The sequence below is a fragment of the Epargyreus clarus genome, unplaced genomic scaffold (assembly GCF_041222505.1).
Source record: "Epargyreus clarus isolate Ecla_fem2 unplaced genomic scaffold, WU_Ecla_fem_2.2 ptg000027l, whole genome shotgun sequence".
In the NCBI taxonomy this organism is placed as follows: Eukaryota; Metazoa; Arthropoda; class Insecta; order Lepidoptera; family Hesperiidae; genus Epargyreus; species Epargyreus clarus.
The window spans coordinates 3,464,233-3,481,561 of record NW_027332234.1 but is presented as its reverse complement, the minus strand read 5'-3'; the positions used below and the strand labels follow the sequence as shown (position 1 = coordinate 3,481,561).

The 17,329-nt window shown below is 42.9% G+C and overlaps 2 protein-coding genes across 2 annotated transcripts in view; both read right to left on the bottom strand.

The window, feature by feature from the left end:
• Positions 1-4,005, bottom strand: part of _Bre4 (glycosyltransferase) — a 331,653-nt gene extending 327,648 nt beyond the window's left edge. The window contains exon 1 of the mRNA XM_073088507.1: positions 3,705-4,005. The gene's annotated coding sequence lies outside the window, so the exon portion shown is untranslated. The remainder of the gene's footprint in view (positions 1-3,704) is intronic.
• Positions 4,006-5,134: 1,129 nt separating this feature from the next.
• On the bottom strand, positions 5,135-17,026 carry LOC140753743 (beta-1,4-N-acetylgalactosaminyltransferase bre-4). The gene is made up of 5 exons (XM_073088511.1): positions 16,981-17,026; positions 9,964-10,147; positions 8,321-8,443; positions 7,649-7,744; positions 5,135-5,370 (listed from the first exon to the last, which is right to left on the bottom strand). The coding sequence occupies exons 1-5, from the start codon at positions 17,024-17,026 to the stop codon at positions 5,223-5,225; spliced, it is 597 nt and encodes a 198-aa protein (XP_072944612.1). The 3' UTR covers positions 5,135-5,222.
• Positions 17,027-17,329: the final 303 nt, after the last annotated feature.

Genomic DNA, 17,329 nt, shown 5'->3' with positions numbered 1-17,329 from the left:
TCAAAATCATATCATACATTTATTTGTATTAGCTTTTGTATATAAATGACATCATATAGACTTATACAGGAAAAGACCACCAACCATGTAGGTGATTCAATAGGTATGTGTTAGATAGGAATAAAATGTAGGTTTATATGTAGTTATATACTATCTAAATAAGTGTACACAATTGCCGGTAATAGCTGTCATTTGAAATTCAGGTACTCAACCTGGGGGTTCGAGGTTCGAATCCGATTTTAATCTACATGTTATTGAAGTAATAATTAACTATGGCAGTCCTTTTCAGCTTAGTCTTTAGGAGTAACACTGCATCTGTGTCAGACTTCATGTAAGAATTTACAATTAAATTGTTACAATACAATTAAAATCTGAAGTTGTAATCCGATAACAGATGTCTCAGGGCGGTTCAAGGCCTTATCATCAGATAGACTGCATGCCCATATCCTACACCTGTATTATAAAAAAAAAGTCTCTAAGCACTCCAAATAAAGTACGTACCTAATGCTTCCCAACACAATTAAATAATAACCGGTCAACAACACTATATGTCAGTCAGGTTATCATCAAAGAAATTAAACTAACACCTCAATGGCTCACATCCTCCTGACACCGTTTAGATCTAGACAGTAGTGGAGGTCAATTCAATGTCTACAAGATGCAGACTCATCTTAAATTCTTGCACGCTTTATGAATCAAACTTTGAGATGACAAAGCATTTAATAATCATAAAAACAATAATGAAACTAAGTCAAAAGTAGGATTTTCCTTTTTTTTAGAATATAGGAGTAACAGACGAGCAATCAGTCCACCTGATAGTAAGTGGCTATTGCCACCAGTGGATATTTCCAATTAACCCCAGATAGAATGAAATTCCTACCTAAGGTTTGCCAAAGACATGCCACTACCCCTGAGGACTAAGCTGCAACACCTCGGAGTGTGTCTTCCTTACCACACCCTTCAAACCAGAAAACAGCAGAGTTTAACACTGCTGTTAGGTAGAAAAAGCTGTTGCGGATAAAAAATGATAAATTATGCAACATAAATATTGATTAAAATTAACTTTTGTGTATTATAAAAGCATGCATGGTAACTGAGAAGCTGTCCACAGACATCTATAATCAAGCCCAGATAGGATAAGAGTCCTATCTGAGAATCTACCTAAGATAGAATACCACATGTAAGTAAATCTTCCTTACTACACCCTAGAAACTGACCCGTCCAATGACAATGAAAAATGAAAATGAAAAAAAAAACAATGAAAGCACAACACTGCTGTTATAATGAAGAAATATATTTAAATGCTTTATATATTTAATTGTTTCTGGGCACTATGCCACAAGAAAGGGTTTTGGACGACATTTTTATTTTATAAGTTTAATTTTGTTATTATTTATATTTTAATTTAAAATGGTTATGTTTAGTTAATTTAATTATTAGTATATACTTTAATTTATTTTAATTAATATTGTCTTTGATTAAATATTAATTACATTGGGTTAAAATAAAAAAAAATAAAAAAAGTTATATAACATACGTAAATTTTTATTAGCAAATATTCTTTAAGTATGTACATAAATATATCAATCATATAATTCCTTTATCAATTTACACTTATTTTATCAATATAATTTGTCCAATGGTTAAACAGTATATATTTTTCCTCTTATAATAAAATTGATATTATATACAAAATGTGTAAACCATGTAATAACAATATTAATAATTTCTTCTTATTAACAACTTCCTGTCAATGATTAGCTATTATAAATTTGTATGTTGTTTTCCCTCCTACGATTGATTTTTTCCCACACTTTTATTAGCTTGTCCATAGATTAGTAAAGATACTTCGCCGCCTTGAAATTGAATGAAGCCACAAAAGGCTTATTTTAGTAAGTTCTTTTTTTGAATTCTTGACGAATAAAAACATTTTTAGAGAAAATTTACGAATAAATAACTAATCTTGCGCAATTTACGTAATAAATAAATAATTATTTCAAATATTCTATGGACATTTTAGCACGGAGACGTGGTAAAACTTTTTTACGCAACTATTTCAATTCTCAAAACTGGGTACATTTTCTTGTTAGGAGTGAGTAATCTTTACTAATCTATGAGCTTGACCTGTATGTTTGTAATGGAATCTTTAAACTCGATTTTTACCCACTTTGAACAGTTCGATTTATTTAAAATTTTAAACAATTATCAAGAACCGATGACAATACACGATTTTTATAAGTTTAGCCCATCCTCCTCATCAGCATCGTCAGGACTCAGGATTGTCAATTTTCCTTATGCGATTTTAGCATGGATTTTAGTTTCTAAACTATAGTTATTATAATATAGGAGTAGTAGATGAGAGTGCAGTCTACTTGATGGTAAGAGGTTACTGCCGCCCATGGACATCTGTAATCAACCCCAGATAGGATTCGAAATTCCTATCTGAGGTTGGCCACGGATGCTCCACTACCCTGAGGACTAAGCTGCAATGCCTCAGAAAAGTATGTCTCCTTTACCATACTCTTCAGAGAAGAAAACAACAAGTGTATAATACTGTGTCAAACCACAAATGGTTCTACCACCTTCAAAGGTATGTAAGTATGTCTCATTCTTTGACATACCCTACACCCCCAAATTGCTTAATGAATTATAACATAAGGTATAGTTCGATTCATCAAATATAAGCATAAACTTTCATGTTTTTATAATAACTACTTATATATATTTTTTTTTTGTGTTAGCATCTGCGATCAGTCTGTCTGCGACTATAAACAGATGTGTTGAGAGTTTTGTAAGGCTGTTAGGGAACTGCTCCCAGCGGAGCCAACCCTTTCTTTCTTTTGGGAATATTACTACTTATATAGTTAACAATTTTTTTAATAGGTCAATTTGATATTTTTTCCATTTACATTATTGAAACTCTAAAGATGCTATTTAATTTTCTAATGTGCTTGAACTTGAAATTTCAAACATTGAACAACTGAGTTGAATTACAAAAGCTTCAGAGTATAAAGTTTATTATTAGTGCTTTTTGATTAAGTTTTTGAATTCTTCTTGGTATAAATAAATCCATGAAAAGTATAATTATTTACTATATCGATTTTTATAAAGAAATGTATGTAGATTACATTACATGATTATAAAATTGTATGAACCTTACGTTTTACTTAAATAAAAAGTAAAATATAGAAAAAGAGAGATGATAAGTAAATTAAGATCATTAATAATACTTATTTATAATAAGTTATTTTTATATCTCTACAATGAAACTTCAAGTTATAAATACATTAATGGGCAAATTGATAAATATTACATTTAATTTGTTTGTCATGCTTTAGCGCTGTTATCAATGAAGTAAATAATATGAGGTCCCAAAGATAGGTTTAAAATATTTATATTGTAAGTCAGATTAAACTTTTAGAGATGTTTTTTTAATCGCCTAAAGTTTATTTTTTTGAGTTTTTTTTTTGAGGTAAATTTATTTTTATAAATAAATTGGAAGTTCTAAATTAATCAAAATTGTTTAAACACAAAAAAATGCTCCAAGAGGAAAGTTTACTAGATCGGTATGTGCTTCGAAAAACCCCCTCAGAGGCAACATTCTATATATAGACGACGGACGCACTCCTCTCAAAACAAATTGTTTACCAATACACAAGTCATGTTTTGCAATAGTTTATTAAGCTCAAACTTGGGTCACTTACCTTTTACACCATCCGTCGAAAGATTACAAATAACTTGCGCCAAAAACAGATGCAAAATTTGCACACAAAAACTAGACAGTCCAGAAAAAAGCACCTATAATGTATTTAGATCATTCACACGTTTCCGAACAGTTTCACGGATTATTCCAAGTAAACACACTGGTTACAGTAATATACTACACAATGTTTTCAGAAAATAGCGGTGAAAGTGCGAATTTTACTGTATTGTGTACAATAATAATTCGCGACTAGTCACCTTCTATCGCAGACCGCAATGTTCAACTGACGTTTTTACTTTTAGAGCGGCGGCAAATGCGATGTTGCAAGCATTCAATCCTAAATCACCACATTCTAGAGTTTATGTCATATTTATTCCTTGCGAATTATTCCTTTCCGAATAAAATTTCAGATTAAAGCAATTATGTTGATTTTATATAGTTTTACTTAATTCTTTGTTTTTTTTTGTGCCTTAAAATAATATTTAAGTGAATGTTCAAATAGTACATTCACAAGAATACTTTCTTGCTTGCAGACATATTTGATAGTCAGTCGTATTTACTCGTTAAATATTGCTTGCTATTTTTGCATTAATAACGAAGATATTATTTACGTCGCGTATGAGTGATTTTATTTAGACAACACGAATAAAGGCAAATTTAATTGCCTTGGTAACACTGTTCATTCAGTAGATGATAGACGTTCCTTTCCTAAAAGATATTTGTTTCAATATTATTTTACCTAATTAATAATTAGTAAACAATGTTTTTAATGATTTTTAGGAACTTAAAATATATATTAATAAGGATCATTCTTATAAATTAACTTAACCTGCCAGCAAATGAGGTAAAAATGTTTTATTTTTTTCTCTAACATGGTATTTATAAATCGGTATGTAGTTTTATTTTTATTAATATTTTCAAATGCACATATTTTCATGCAACCCAAAACGTGTGTATTATTCTTCTGTAGATATTTTATCCTTCTTTTTTATTTAATGTGGTCCATCGACATCGTACTCAAGTGCGCTAACACGATAATATGTCCTCATTCGTCAATCGGTTGATCCAGGTAGAATAAGTAGATATCCTTTTTTATATGACATTCGTTATTGTTTGTTACTTCATACATAAGAGGGTTCCATGGCTTGTAGGCTGAGCGAAGACTTCATGGATCTCAATGGATATCGACCTCGGTCTGAGCAGGGATGATATGGTCATTTCCTGCAACTCGTCAAGAGATGGCGCTACACTTTTCTGAATCACGCTCTTGATGTTTTTCAACATCATGGGGTATCTTAATGACCTACGTGGTGGAGCGGACCTACCGTTCAGACGCGCAGGGGATCCCGGATTCAATCCCCGGTCAGACCGAACTCTAAAGGATGAATTTAGGTTACTGTTCCAACAACAGTCTGGGTTCTGGGTGTTTGTGTATTTGTCTCTGTGTCCATAGCAATCACGATACAGGGAATCGTAGTGTGGGGCTGTGAGTGTAGAAAGCTTTTTATGGTTTTTTTTATCACTGTGTAGTTCTTTCGTTAAAAGGATTTATATCGACGACTATATGAGTGTAGAGATGTCTCTCCGTGATGGAGATTAGTTTATATTCTAGAGTCGTTAAGCCGTCCTGTCTGTACTTGCCTATCCCCCCGCGAATATGGTTGTATCTGTAACAGAAAACATAATAGCGATTTTTTTATATATAATATAGGAGTAGCAGACGAGCATAGACCCTACCTGATGGTATGTGGCTACTGCCACCCATGGACATATGTAATCAATCCTGTGCTGCTTAGTCACATTATATTCATTATAATAAATTATAATTTAATATCCTATTAAGAACCCGTTTCGCAGCATTCACAAAATCTACCATGGCGCTCAAAGTTATTCATACAAATTTTAGTTCAATCTATAAATGGAATGGTTCCGTACCCAAGAGGTAAATACGGAACCTTATCGCTAAGGCCGTTTGTCCACCGCCACCGTCACCGAGACGATATCGAGAACAAGATTATTAAGGGCCGATTTTAATATGACGTGACGGTCATAGTTTGTTCACCGCGACCGATATCGCCGGTTTAGTTTGTTCCAGCTGTCAGGCCGTTTTTCCACCGCCACCGTCACCGAACCGATACCGGGAACGAGATTATTTCGGGCCAATTTAAGATGACGTGACGACGATAGTTTGTCCACCGCGACCGATATCGGCGTTTTATTGTGTTCCAGCTGTCATGCGTGTGACGGCAATGTATGGACAAGTTCCAACGTATTTTATATTGCCGGCACTTCGGCCCGTCAAAATCTCAGCGCCGATCTACTCGAAATATCGGCAAACGGGATGATGGTGCTCGGGTGACGGACGTGCAGTGAACAAGCGGCTATAGTAAATGTATGTACGTACGCCGTCATTAATTATCGGTATTTTTCGGCGTTGTCCGCTTTATTAATTAAACCGTAATAGATAGACAGTTCAAATCTTCATCGCATTTATTACCATAGCTGCACTATAACAAATACTAAAAATAAAAAACGAAAATTCTGTGATACGGAACCCTCTGTTGCGAGTTCGACTTGTACTTGGCCAATTATTTAGACTTGATTGAAATTAATTAAATATTTGTAACATTCGTAGACATCAACAATAACTTCATTCAACCGAGTCGGTGGGTTGCGGGCTATCTCAGTTATCTTGCACCTGGCTGCTTTTGCATACCGATAACATATCTGGGATATTGATTGGAATCTCGATCTAAATTCCTGTCTAAAACCATTTATATAATTGATACAGATTAGAGACCTCTATGCTTACATACTGACACTAAAATACCAGTGTTTTAATAGGTTGTAGTAGCAGACGAGCATGTAGTGCACCTGAAGGTAAGTGGCTACTGCCGCTCATGGACCTTCAATCAATCCCAGATAAGATTGGTTTCCTACCTGAGGTCGCCCACAGATGCGCCGCTACCCCTGAGGACTAAGCTGGAACGCATCGGAAAAGTCTGTCTCCTTTACCACACCCTTCAAACCGGAACACAGCAAAGCCTAACACTGCTGTTATTAGGTAGAAATAGGTGTGAAGGTGGTGCCGCCGGAGTCAACCACGAAGGGTTCTACAACCTTCGATGGCTGTATGTATGGCTGTATGAACTTTTTACCATATTAAGTAGGTACTATACTTTTTAATTTCGTTCTAAACATCCATAAATGTTAACTCACATGTAGTTTTGCGCTCAACACCGCGTCCAATTCGAATGTACGATAAATTTAATATGTACGATAAATTTCATATACATACCCATAGGTACATAGAACGCCTGATATTGAAGCTATCCAATCGAGTTAAAACGATCTACATGTACACACACATGTATTACATGGGTTTAAAGGATTGCCGGCAAACGTTTCGCGTGATTATAATCCTGCTTTTTGGATTTTCATCGGATGAATCGATGACTGTTTGAAGCTATCAAATGGATGTTGTTTGTCGTGTGATTTTTGTTGAATTAATAACCATAAGTATCTGTGTAAATTAGGGGGCATCCATTAATCATCCCCCATCCCCCCTGGTGACATGTCGTAAGATTTAGACAACCCCCTCCCCTCCCCCTTAATCTCACGTAAGACTTTTCAAGATTTGTTTTACTAGTGTAAATGCGTTGAATTTATTCTAAATATGAAAAAAACAACTTACTTAAGTATTATTTTTATTTAATAACAGTTAAGACTAGCACTTAAGATTGCATAAAATAAGTAATTTTCTCGCCATTTCACTTTGTTACTTGTTGAAAAAATACGTCATATTTGCCGACACCACCCCTATCACGCCAAAGTAAGATTAGATGAAATCTAGATAGAAAGAGAGTGTACCTATGCTCGTTTGCTTATCCAACAATACCAATATAAAGATCATAATACCTTTATCATATATGCCATTAAACTTACCTCAACGGGTTCCGTAGCGATATGGGGTGCGGTAAGGAAGTATACCTCGCGATCGCTCTGTTGTACCGCGTTATAGGGAAGCCGAGGAAGCGGAGCCTGCAAAAAGTTTGTTGCTCAAAGGATCTATCTCTTTAATGGGGCTATAAAAAAGCAATGGGCAGAGTTAATTGAAGGGGCTATGTAGGTTACTGATGCTGCTATCCTTGATTTATTTCTTTAGATGACTTCGTGTCTCAGAAAGTAGAAATAAAATATATTGGGAAACGTGTAAAGTAGTACAGTGGAGCTTTGTCCCTTTGGCGTTTTCAATCAGAAGCTCGGATCATAGGATCTCTAAATTTTCGAAGTTATTTGCGTATTAGAAATTAATGATTACTGGGTTAGCACTAAAGACAAAATTTGTGAAAAACCTAAACGCCTAAGAGTTATTTAAAAAAACTGAAAGGTATGTGAAATTTATGAATTCTCACTTGACTAGTTTTGTACAAAATGGCCTAAAGTTTAAACTCTACTCTTTTGAATCTCTCTCCAATTTTTAAGCCAGACTTCGTGCTAGAAACAAACGGATTGGTAGTCCTCAAAGCCTATTAATTACGTAGTGAAAATTCGATATTGATATGACTAAACTGTCAATGATTAAACTCCTGAGCGTGACGTCATAATGAGACTTACCTCCAAAACATATCATGGTCCTCGCCTCCCCAACCCCAATACAAATTCGAGTATCCATTAAGTTTTTCATATTGGGCTGGAGTCATTGATGTCACGCCACCAAAAAGGGAATGGTATGTAGGACTGGAAGCAAATAATAAAATAATAATATCTGTGTATTAACCATCTATTTCTGAATTATAGCCAAGCATTTCACCATCAGAAATGATCGCATGATCGTTTGGTACTATGATTTAACAAAAAAAATATTATTAATAAATAAAACTGTGCTACTTCTCTGTAATAAAATAATGATCATATTTTTTTTATAATATGGAGTAGCAGACGAGCATGCAGTCCACCTGATGGTAAGTGGCTAATATCGCCCATGGACATCTATAATCGACCCCAGATAGAATTAGATATTCCTACGTGAGGGCGGCCATAGATGCGCCGCTACCCCTGAGGACTAAGCTGGAACGCCTCGGAAAAGTATGTCTCTTTTACCACACCCAAACCGGAACACAGCAGCGCCTAACACTGCTGTTATTAGGTAGAAATAGGTGTGGCGGTGGTGCCGCCGGAGTCGAACCACAATGGATTCTACCACCTTCTAAAGGTTTCTGTACCACCAATTTCTATTTTTAGTATTACAGCAGTTATATAATTACATACCTTTTTCATAATCTAGTTCATTGGGCGATAAGAGAAAGACAATTTATCAAGAGACACCCTGTTATCAGTGTGTTAAGTAATTTAAGGCATTGGACCCTATCTGTCTACGAGTATAAACAAATATATAACAAGTAGTATGTACTTAAATATTAAAACGATAAGGTAAAATCATTGTTTGAGCCAAAGAAGTAAATATGTCGGTGTCGTATGTTATATTTATATTAAAAGTGAAATAAAATTCATATGTAGTATAGACCGTGCCAAACTGCTAGTCCGCTCTGAAGTCTAGTCTGAAGAACCACGCTAAAATCGCTCTAGGAAAATTAATCCTGATTCCTGACTTTCCTGATGTGGTGAATCGGATAAAATTATTTTAATTAGGTATGTACTGTCATCGGTTCTTGATAATTGTTCCAAAATTGAAATTAACCGATCAAAGTGGGTAAAAATCGAGTTCAAAGATTCCATTACATACATACATACAGGTCAAGCTAATAAAAGCGTGGTAAAAAATCGAGTTTTTTTTTTTTTTTTTTTTTTTTTTTTATATAATATAAGAGTAGCAGACGAGCATGCAGTCCACCTGATGGTAAGTGGCTACTGCCGCCCATGGACATCTGTAATCAACCCCAGATAGGATTAGATATTCCTACCTGAGGTCGGCCACAGATGCGCCGCTACCCCTGAGGACTAAGCTGGAACGCCTCGGAAAAGTCTGTCTCCCTTACCACACCCTTCAAACCGGAACACAGCAGCGCTTAACACTGCTGTTATTAGGTTGAAATAGGTGTGGCGGTGGTGCCGCCGGAGTCGAACCACAAAGGGTTCTACCACCTTCTAAAGTTCAAAGATTCCGTTACATACATACATACAGGTCAAGCTAATAAAAGCGTAATAAAAAGTGGTTAATTAATTTACTGTATTGCTCACTTCATTATCATTAATTTAATACTTTATCCGCATTTCGAGTTGGTTTTGGAATATCTTACTCATCAGCTTTCTCAACAACGGTCCCACACATGTGCCTGGGCCAAGAGGGGCAGGAGTACAGGATCCTCTCGTCCAAAGGTATCAGATCTAGGTCATGGAACACGATGCATCCCCATGCTCCATACTTTTTCATCTCCTTGAACCCAGCGTTGAAGAGGCGACCCTTGTTGAAGGTGTCGGTTCCTGTCCAAAAGCAAAATACTACCTAAGTTTATTTTTATAATACAGGAGTAGCAGACGAGCATGCAGTCCACCTGACGGCAAGTGGCTACTGCCGCCCATGGACATCTGTAATGAACCCCAGATAGGATTAGACATACCTGAGGTCGGCCACAGTTACGCCGCTACTCCTGAGGACTAAGCTAGAGCCAAACCAGAACATAGCAGCGTTTAAAACTGCTGTTATGAGGTGCAAATAGGTGTCGCGGTGGTGCCGCCGGAGTCGAACCACAAAGGGTTCTAGCATTCTATTGTCCAAAATATAATGATTCGAAACTTCCAATAAGTGTATGAAATATGATCAGATGACATCACCTTTAACACCGTATTATGAACTAGTTATCAGATAATCCTGATGAGCAGATAAACAGATACAAACGTTATCTATCAACGAAATATAGTGATAGGTAGGATAAGTAGCCCCCCCAACGGGTTGCCACCTTGTCGTGGTGGGGGGGCTTGTGTGTTCTAATGATCCCCGAGGCTATACGGCAGAGTTACTCATACCGGAAGGCGAAGGGTGAAGGACCAGACTAAGAGCGACCCAGGGGAGCTCACCCCTTCAAAGACGCAAATATGGATAAGGCCAATTGTGAATGTAGTCCCCAGGTGGGTACCCGCAAGGGAGAATCCCACCCCTCTGCTACGGCGGAGGGCAGCCCCTCGTACTCTGGGGGGGGCAGCAATTGCCTCGTAGGTCGGCAATCCGTCGACCTTCGTGAACACGACCACAGCAAACGTTTAACGGACACCGAGACCCTTAGTGAGATGGATAAAATGGCCGCTGTACAAACGGTGGCGAGGAAGGCTCGGCCGGTTAGGAGGAAGGCAGTAGCCCCTCCTAAATCAGCTATATCGTCCGACGCTGATGAGCTATCAAACTGCTCTATAATGTCGATTGTGTCGGGACAGTCAGCAGCCACGTCGGTGAGCACCGCACGAAAGAGGGCGCTGCCAACATGCACTAGCGAAGGCGACCGGCCCAAGAAGAAGCCTGTAAAGCCTCGTTCAGGCAAAGATGACGACTTCTTGGATCCTCTAGTTCCAGTTGCGAAAACTAGGTCGAAGGCCTCCCTCCCTAGTACTGAAGAACTGAGCCGGGAAATGGTTGAACAGCACACGGACGACCTAGGTTCTCGAATAATAGAGAACCTAGAGATCATAGAAAAGGTCGCGGACAAGTCCCGCAACCTAAAAGGCGACATGGTGCGCGCCATCCGTGTCGCTGTGCGCAACATTCAGGCAGCGTCAACCGAGGTTGTGCAGCGGGCTGCCACTGCACACCTTGAAAAAGAGAATGCAACGCTGCGCTCCCAGCTAGCTAGCCTGAATGGGAGGGTGGAGACCCTAACGGCAGAGCTGAACCGGCTACGCAAAAACCAGGAGCCGCCCCGAGTTGATGCGAGGAGGGCCGGGATCGGAGAGGATGCTCTCATGGACAAGATTGGGTCCATGATTGACCAAAAACTAGCGTCCTTTAGGGATGAACTGTTGCACGGCAGAGCTATCAGGCCTCCCCTAGGACAGAAAACCATGCCCGTTGCAGGGCACGTAGAGTCGGCCACAATTTTGATGCCGCCACCGGCCGCGTCGACCTTGACTGAACCTACCTGGTCCAAAGTTGTGGGGCGGAAAGCTAGAGCCAAGGCACGCGTCCCTCCGCAGGTGGAGACCGTTCGGAGGCAATCGCCAAGCCGTGAGTGCTTGAAAAGGGCCACTCACCGGCAACCTCCAGCGTTGGCCGTTAAGGCGCAGGAACCAGCTCGGACAGGGACTAAAAGGAAGGCGGCCAAAAAGCAGAGGATCCCGAGACTGCCAAAATCAGCGGCAGTCACAGTAACAGTTCCTGAGGGCTCAGACATCACCTACGCAGAGGTGATGTCGACGGCGAAGAGCCGGATTCAGCTGCCTGATTTGGGAATTGCTGAAATCAGACAGAAGAGAGCCTTAAACGGTGGGTTGCTCCTGGAAGTGGCTGGAGAGAGATGCTCTGAAAAAGCCGATGCCCTTGCGAGCAGGCTGCAGGAGGCCGTTTCGGATATGGGCGCCAAAGTCGCGAGACCCAGCAAGCAAGGGGAGGCCAGGGTGATGGATCTAGACGATTCCGTCACCCAACAAGATGTCGCAAACGCCATCGCGGCATTGTGCGGTTGCCTCGCTGGCGACATCAAAGTCGGCGAAATCCGTAGGAGGCGTTCGGCATTGGGGACGGTATGGGTGCGTTGTCCTCTTACGGCCGTCCGCAAGCTGGCCACCGCGAAACGTGGGCTGGGTCTCGGCCAGGGTGGAAGTGCTACCTGCTAGACAGCTGCAGTGTTTCCGATGCTTAGAGACAGGACACGCCCGGCATCAGTGCACGAGTGCCACGGACAGGAGCGCTCTGTGCTACGCATGTGGTGAGCCTAATCACAAGGCGAGCCAATGCGGGGCTCGGGCGCCAAAGTGCGCCTTGTGTGCTGACCTGGGTCGTCGTTCGGACCATCGTCTCGGCAGCAGGAACTGCAAGCCTCCGAAAAGGAGAACACGGGGCAGCGGCGGAAACCAGAAAGTGGCTTCGGTTGCCACTTCGACACGGGCAGATGGGTCTGCGCATGCCAGCGCTTCGTCCCATTGCCCACCAGAGGAAGTGATGGACACATAATGTATAGGTCTCCGTCACTTAAAATACTGCAGGGGAACCTGAACCACTGCCGCAGGGCGCAGGACTTGTTTCAGCAATGCCTTGCGGAGTGTTCAATTTCTTTGGCAGTGGTGGCGGAGCCCTATACCGTTCCTGATCATCCTAGGTGGTTCGGAGATGACTCGCACTCTGTTGCGATATACTGGGCAGGCGGCGAAGGAGACCCTCCATGCTCCATATTCCACGCAGAGCGGGGCTTGGTAGCAGTGGAGTGGGGTCCCCTGTCCGTGTTGGGATGTTACATCTCTCCCAACTGTAGCTTGACAGAGTACGAGTCATACCTGGATCGAGTGGAGAGCTGTGTTCGTGGTTGCTTGCCGCGACCCGTGTTTATCCTGGGAGATTTTAACGCCCACTCCAGGGCTTGGGGTAACGGCAGAGATAACGCTAGAGGTGAGGCTGTACTCAATTGGGCGGCGGGACTGGACCTGCGCCTATTGAACCGGGGCTCGGTCAGCACGTGCGTGCGTTGGCAGGGGGAGTCGATCGTGGACCTTTCGTGGGCGACTGCCTCTGCCGAGCGCTTGGCAGCGGGCTGGAGAGTGGCGGAGGAAATAGTAACACTGTCAGACCACCGCCACATCCTGTTCGACGTGACTGTAAGGCTCCCGGTTCACACTGGCCGTCAGGGCGAAGAATTCCCACGACGATGGGCTTTGAAGCGGCTGGACCGAGACATGCTCGTCGCCGCTGCCCACGTCGTGGACTGGTCCGGAACTACAGTCGAAGATGCAGACCTCGAGCAACAAGCTGCCCGACTCCAGGCGGACATGGCCTCGATTTGCGACGCTGCCATGCCGCGGATTCGATCCGGCAAAAGGGCGCCGGTATACTGGTGGTCCGAACAAATTGCGCAGCTGCGCACGGCTTGCCTGCGAGCCAGACGCAGGTTTACCCGCGCCCGCAGGCGTCGGACCGCCGGTGCCGAAGAGAAGGTGCAAAGGTACAGGGAGTACCGTGACTTGACTGTGGCACTTCAGACTGCTATCTCGGACAGCAAGTCTCGAAGTTGGTGGGACTCTTGGATGGTCTGGACAGGGACCCGTGGGGCCGCCCGTATAGAATGGTGTTAGGCAAGCTGCGCCCACGGGTTCCCCCGTTGACGGAGACCCTCGATCCCGGCTTTGTCGCAGAAGTCATGGAAAACTTGTTTCCTTTCCCTTCGGATGGCCCTGATGCCGTGAACGGGGTATTGATCCCGTCTGTGTGGTCAGAAACGCACAATGTTACCGAGGCTGAGGTGGAGTGGGCGGTAAAACGGTTGGCCGCGAAAAACACTGCTCCAGGCCCTGACGGAATCCCGGGTCGGTCTTGGGTAGTTGCGTTGCCCGTGTTGGGAGAAAGATTGCGGCGCCTCTTTACCAACTGCCTCCGTTTTGGGAAGTTCCCTGCGCAATGGAGGGTAGCGAAGGTGGTGCTCCTGCACAAGGCGGGTCGCCCCATGGACTTACCAGCGTCCTACAGGCCGATATGTCTGCTGAATGAGGCAGGAAAGATCTTCGAGCGGATAATTGCCGCTCGCGTCAGCAGACATCTATCGTGCATTGGCCCGGACCTGTCCGACAATCAGTTCGGTTTCCGCGTTGGGCGTTCGACAGTGGACGCCGTTCTTCGCGTCCGAGCGCTCACGGAGAGGGCTTTTTCCAGAGGCAGAGTAGTCTTGGCAATAAGTCTCGACATAGTTAATGCCTTTAACGCTCTGCCCTGGAAAGCGATAAGGGAGGCCCTCGTACATCATCAGGTGCCTCCCTATCTGCGGAACGTTTTGGCGGCCTATCTGTCGGACAGGAACGTCATCTACCCGGGCCGATACGGAAGAGTCCATGAGAGGGGCGTCGTGTGCGGGGTTCCGCAGGGGTCAGTACGAGGGCCGCTGCTTTGGAACCTCGCATACGATATAGTGCTGCGGACAGCGCTTCCTGCAGGAGTCACCATCGTTTGCTACGCAGACGACACCTTGGTCCTGGCGGAGGGAGAGTCCTATGAAAGGACGGCGAGGTTAGCCGAACTAGGGGTGGCACGCGTTGTCGACAAAATAAACGCCTTGGGTCTTCGCATAGCATCGAGCAAGACCGAGGCGTTATGGTTCCACGGCCTAAGGCCGAACGTGGGACCACCCTGCATGTCAGTGCGGGTAGGTGACGCAGTCATCGAAGTGGGCAGATACTTAAAGTATCTTGGACTAGTGTTGGACAGCCGCTGGAATTTCGACGAGCATTTTAGCCGTCTTGTCCCCCGGATTCATAAGGTAGCGGGTGCGTTGCATAGACTGCTGCCAAATCTCGGGGGACCGAAGGAGGAAGTCCGTCGCCTCTACGCAGGTGTCGTGCACTCTGTCGCTCTCTACGGTGCGCCCGTATGGTCGCAAAGACTGTCGGGCTGCCGGCGCCGCGCGGCCAAATTGAATGCCGCGCAGCGTTTGATCGCGATCAGAGTCGCGCGAGGGTACCGTACAATATCGTACGAGGCGGCTACACTCCTGGGGCGGTTCCCACCCCTGGACATTCTGGCGGATATGACGGCAGAGATCTTCTTTAAGATCCGCGGTCTCCGCCAGAGGGCTGATCCAGAGACGGTTAGAATGCTTCGGACGAGAGCCAGCTGGCGCGCTCTAAGACGCTGGCGTGAGCGGCTGCAGGAGCCACGGGGCGCACGCCAACGCATAGTCCGTGCAGTACTGCCCAACTTCCGAGCATGGCTCAAAAGGAGGAAATGCGTCACCTACCGGCTGACACAGATGCTCACCGGACATGGCTGCTTCGGTGAGTATCTGCATAGAATAGGCAGGGAAGCGACAGCGCAGTGCCATCACTGCGGGCATGCCCAGGATTCCGCGCAGCACACGCTCGAGCACTGTCCAGCGTGGCAGTCCGAGCGGCGGATCCTGGTGCAACATGTAGGACCAGACCTCTCTCCGGAGGCTGTCGTCGCGGCAATGGTCCGTTCCGGCGAGGCATGGGATAGCGTGGTCGCCTTCTGCGACCGTGTTATGGTCGCTAAGGAAGACGCCGAACGGGCCAGGGAACGAGCAGATCCCGCGCGAAGGAGGAGGCGCCGCGGGCGTAGGTGACGCCCCACGGCGCGGTGTCCCTGTAGTACCGGGATCAGAATAGGGCTACGGTATCCCCTGCCTGTCGTAAGAGGCGACTAAAAGGGGGCTTCCGGGGTTGCGGGCGGCAAGAGTGGGAGCTCGAACCGTCCAGCAAGCAACCCCGGGAAGGACGACGATATGTGTGGTCGCATACCGACGTAAACACCAGACGGTTTGGGAGGAGCCAAAAGTGCTCCCCCAGGGCAGAGCCCGATCGGGCATCGCGCTCGGAGGCCTCCGGTTGTGTTCCCTCGGAGATCCCGGAGTTCTCCAAAAAGCGTTGAGGGCGGCCACCGGGGGGGTTTTAGTGCGGTAAAAATCCCACATAACCCGGCGTCGCTCCCACGTCGTCGGGTACCTTTTGAAGGTTTCCCCCTCGTAAACAAAAAAAAAAAAACAAAAAAAAAAAAAAAAAAAAAAAAAAAAAGGTAGGATAAGTAGATATAATGTTCCTAATACTTTTCTACGTATTTATAATCTGACAGACATTTCTGTGCGTTTGGCGGTTTTGTGAAAACATTCAATTATGAAGGCCTTTTAATTTCCCCAGGTTAAAAAAAATAGTTATTGCGTTAATCTTATAAAATTGCAATGTTAAAAACTAAAACTTATGTTATTTGTCAATCAAATTAATAATTTTTAAGATTATTAAATATTAGAGATTCGTAATAATAATAGATGTTCATAAATATAGTCCTTAAAATTGTCTCTTTGCCACACTAACAAATAAGTAGTCAGTTATTATATTTTTTTAAATACTACTTCAAACACGACGAATAGATAACTAAATTGACGCTACCTCAACGACGAATAGATAACTAAATTGACGCTACCTCAGACCCTTACACGATCCAAAACAATATTCTTCTAAACAAAGCCAACTTCACACCACTCCAAACCCTTAGCGAAGCAAAACATGATTACCGTTCTCAGTACCACCATAACAACGTAAAAGGAAGTTACAAAGTTACAGCAAACCTGAGTCAGCTAAAGATTTACGTGTCTCTTTAAATTCAACCCACGTACCGTATTGTTCGACAACAAATATTCTGTATTCCAATTTTTGTTTCATTAGAAATGGATGTATGTTGTAAAGGAATATTGCCAAATTTCTTTCGCGATCCCTGTAAAAAAAACATTGAAAATATTACTTATAATATAATAGGCTTGATGACAGTATTAAAAATCACAGAATAAATGATTTTAGCAAAAATAATATATTAAAAGGATTCTCAAAATGATCCAGTTTTAAAAAAATCTTTAACATTTATTATATTTTCAATAAAATAAAATTATAAATTAATGCAGTCGACCATGTTGTCTAAAACGCTAATCGGGTCGAATGACGTCATTTTTTAGGTGTGTCCGTGAAATG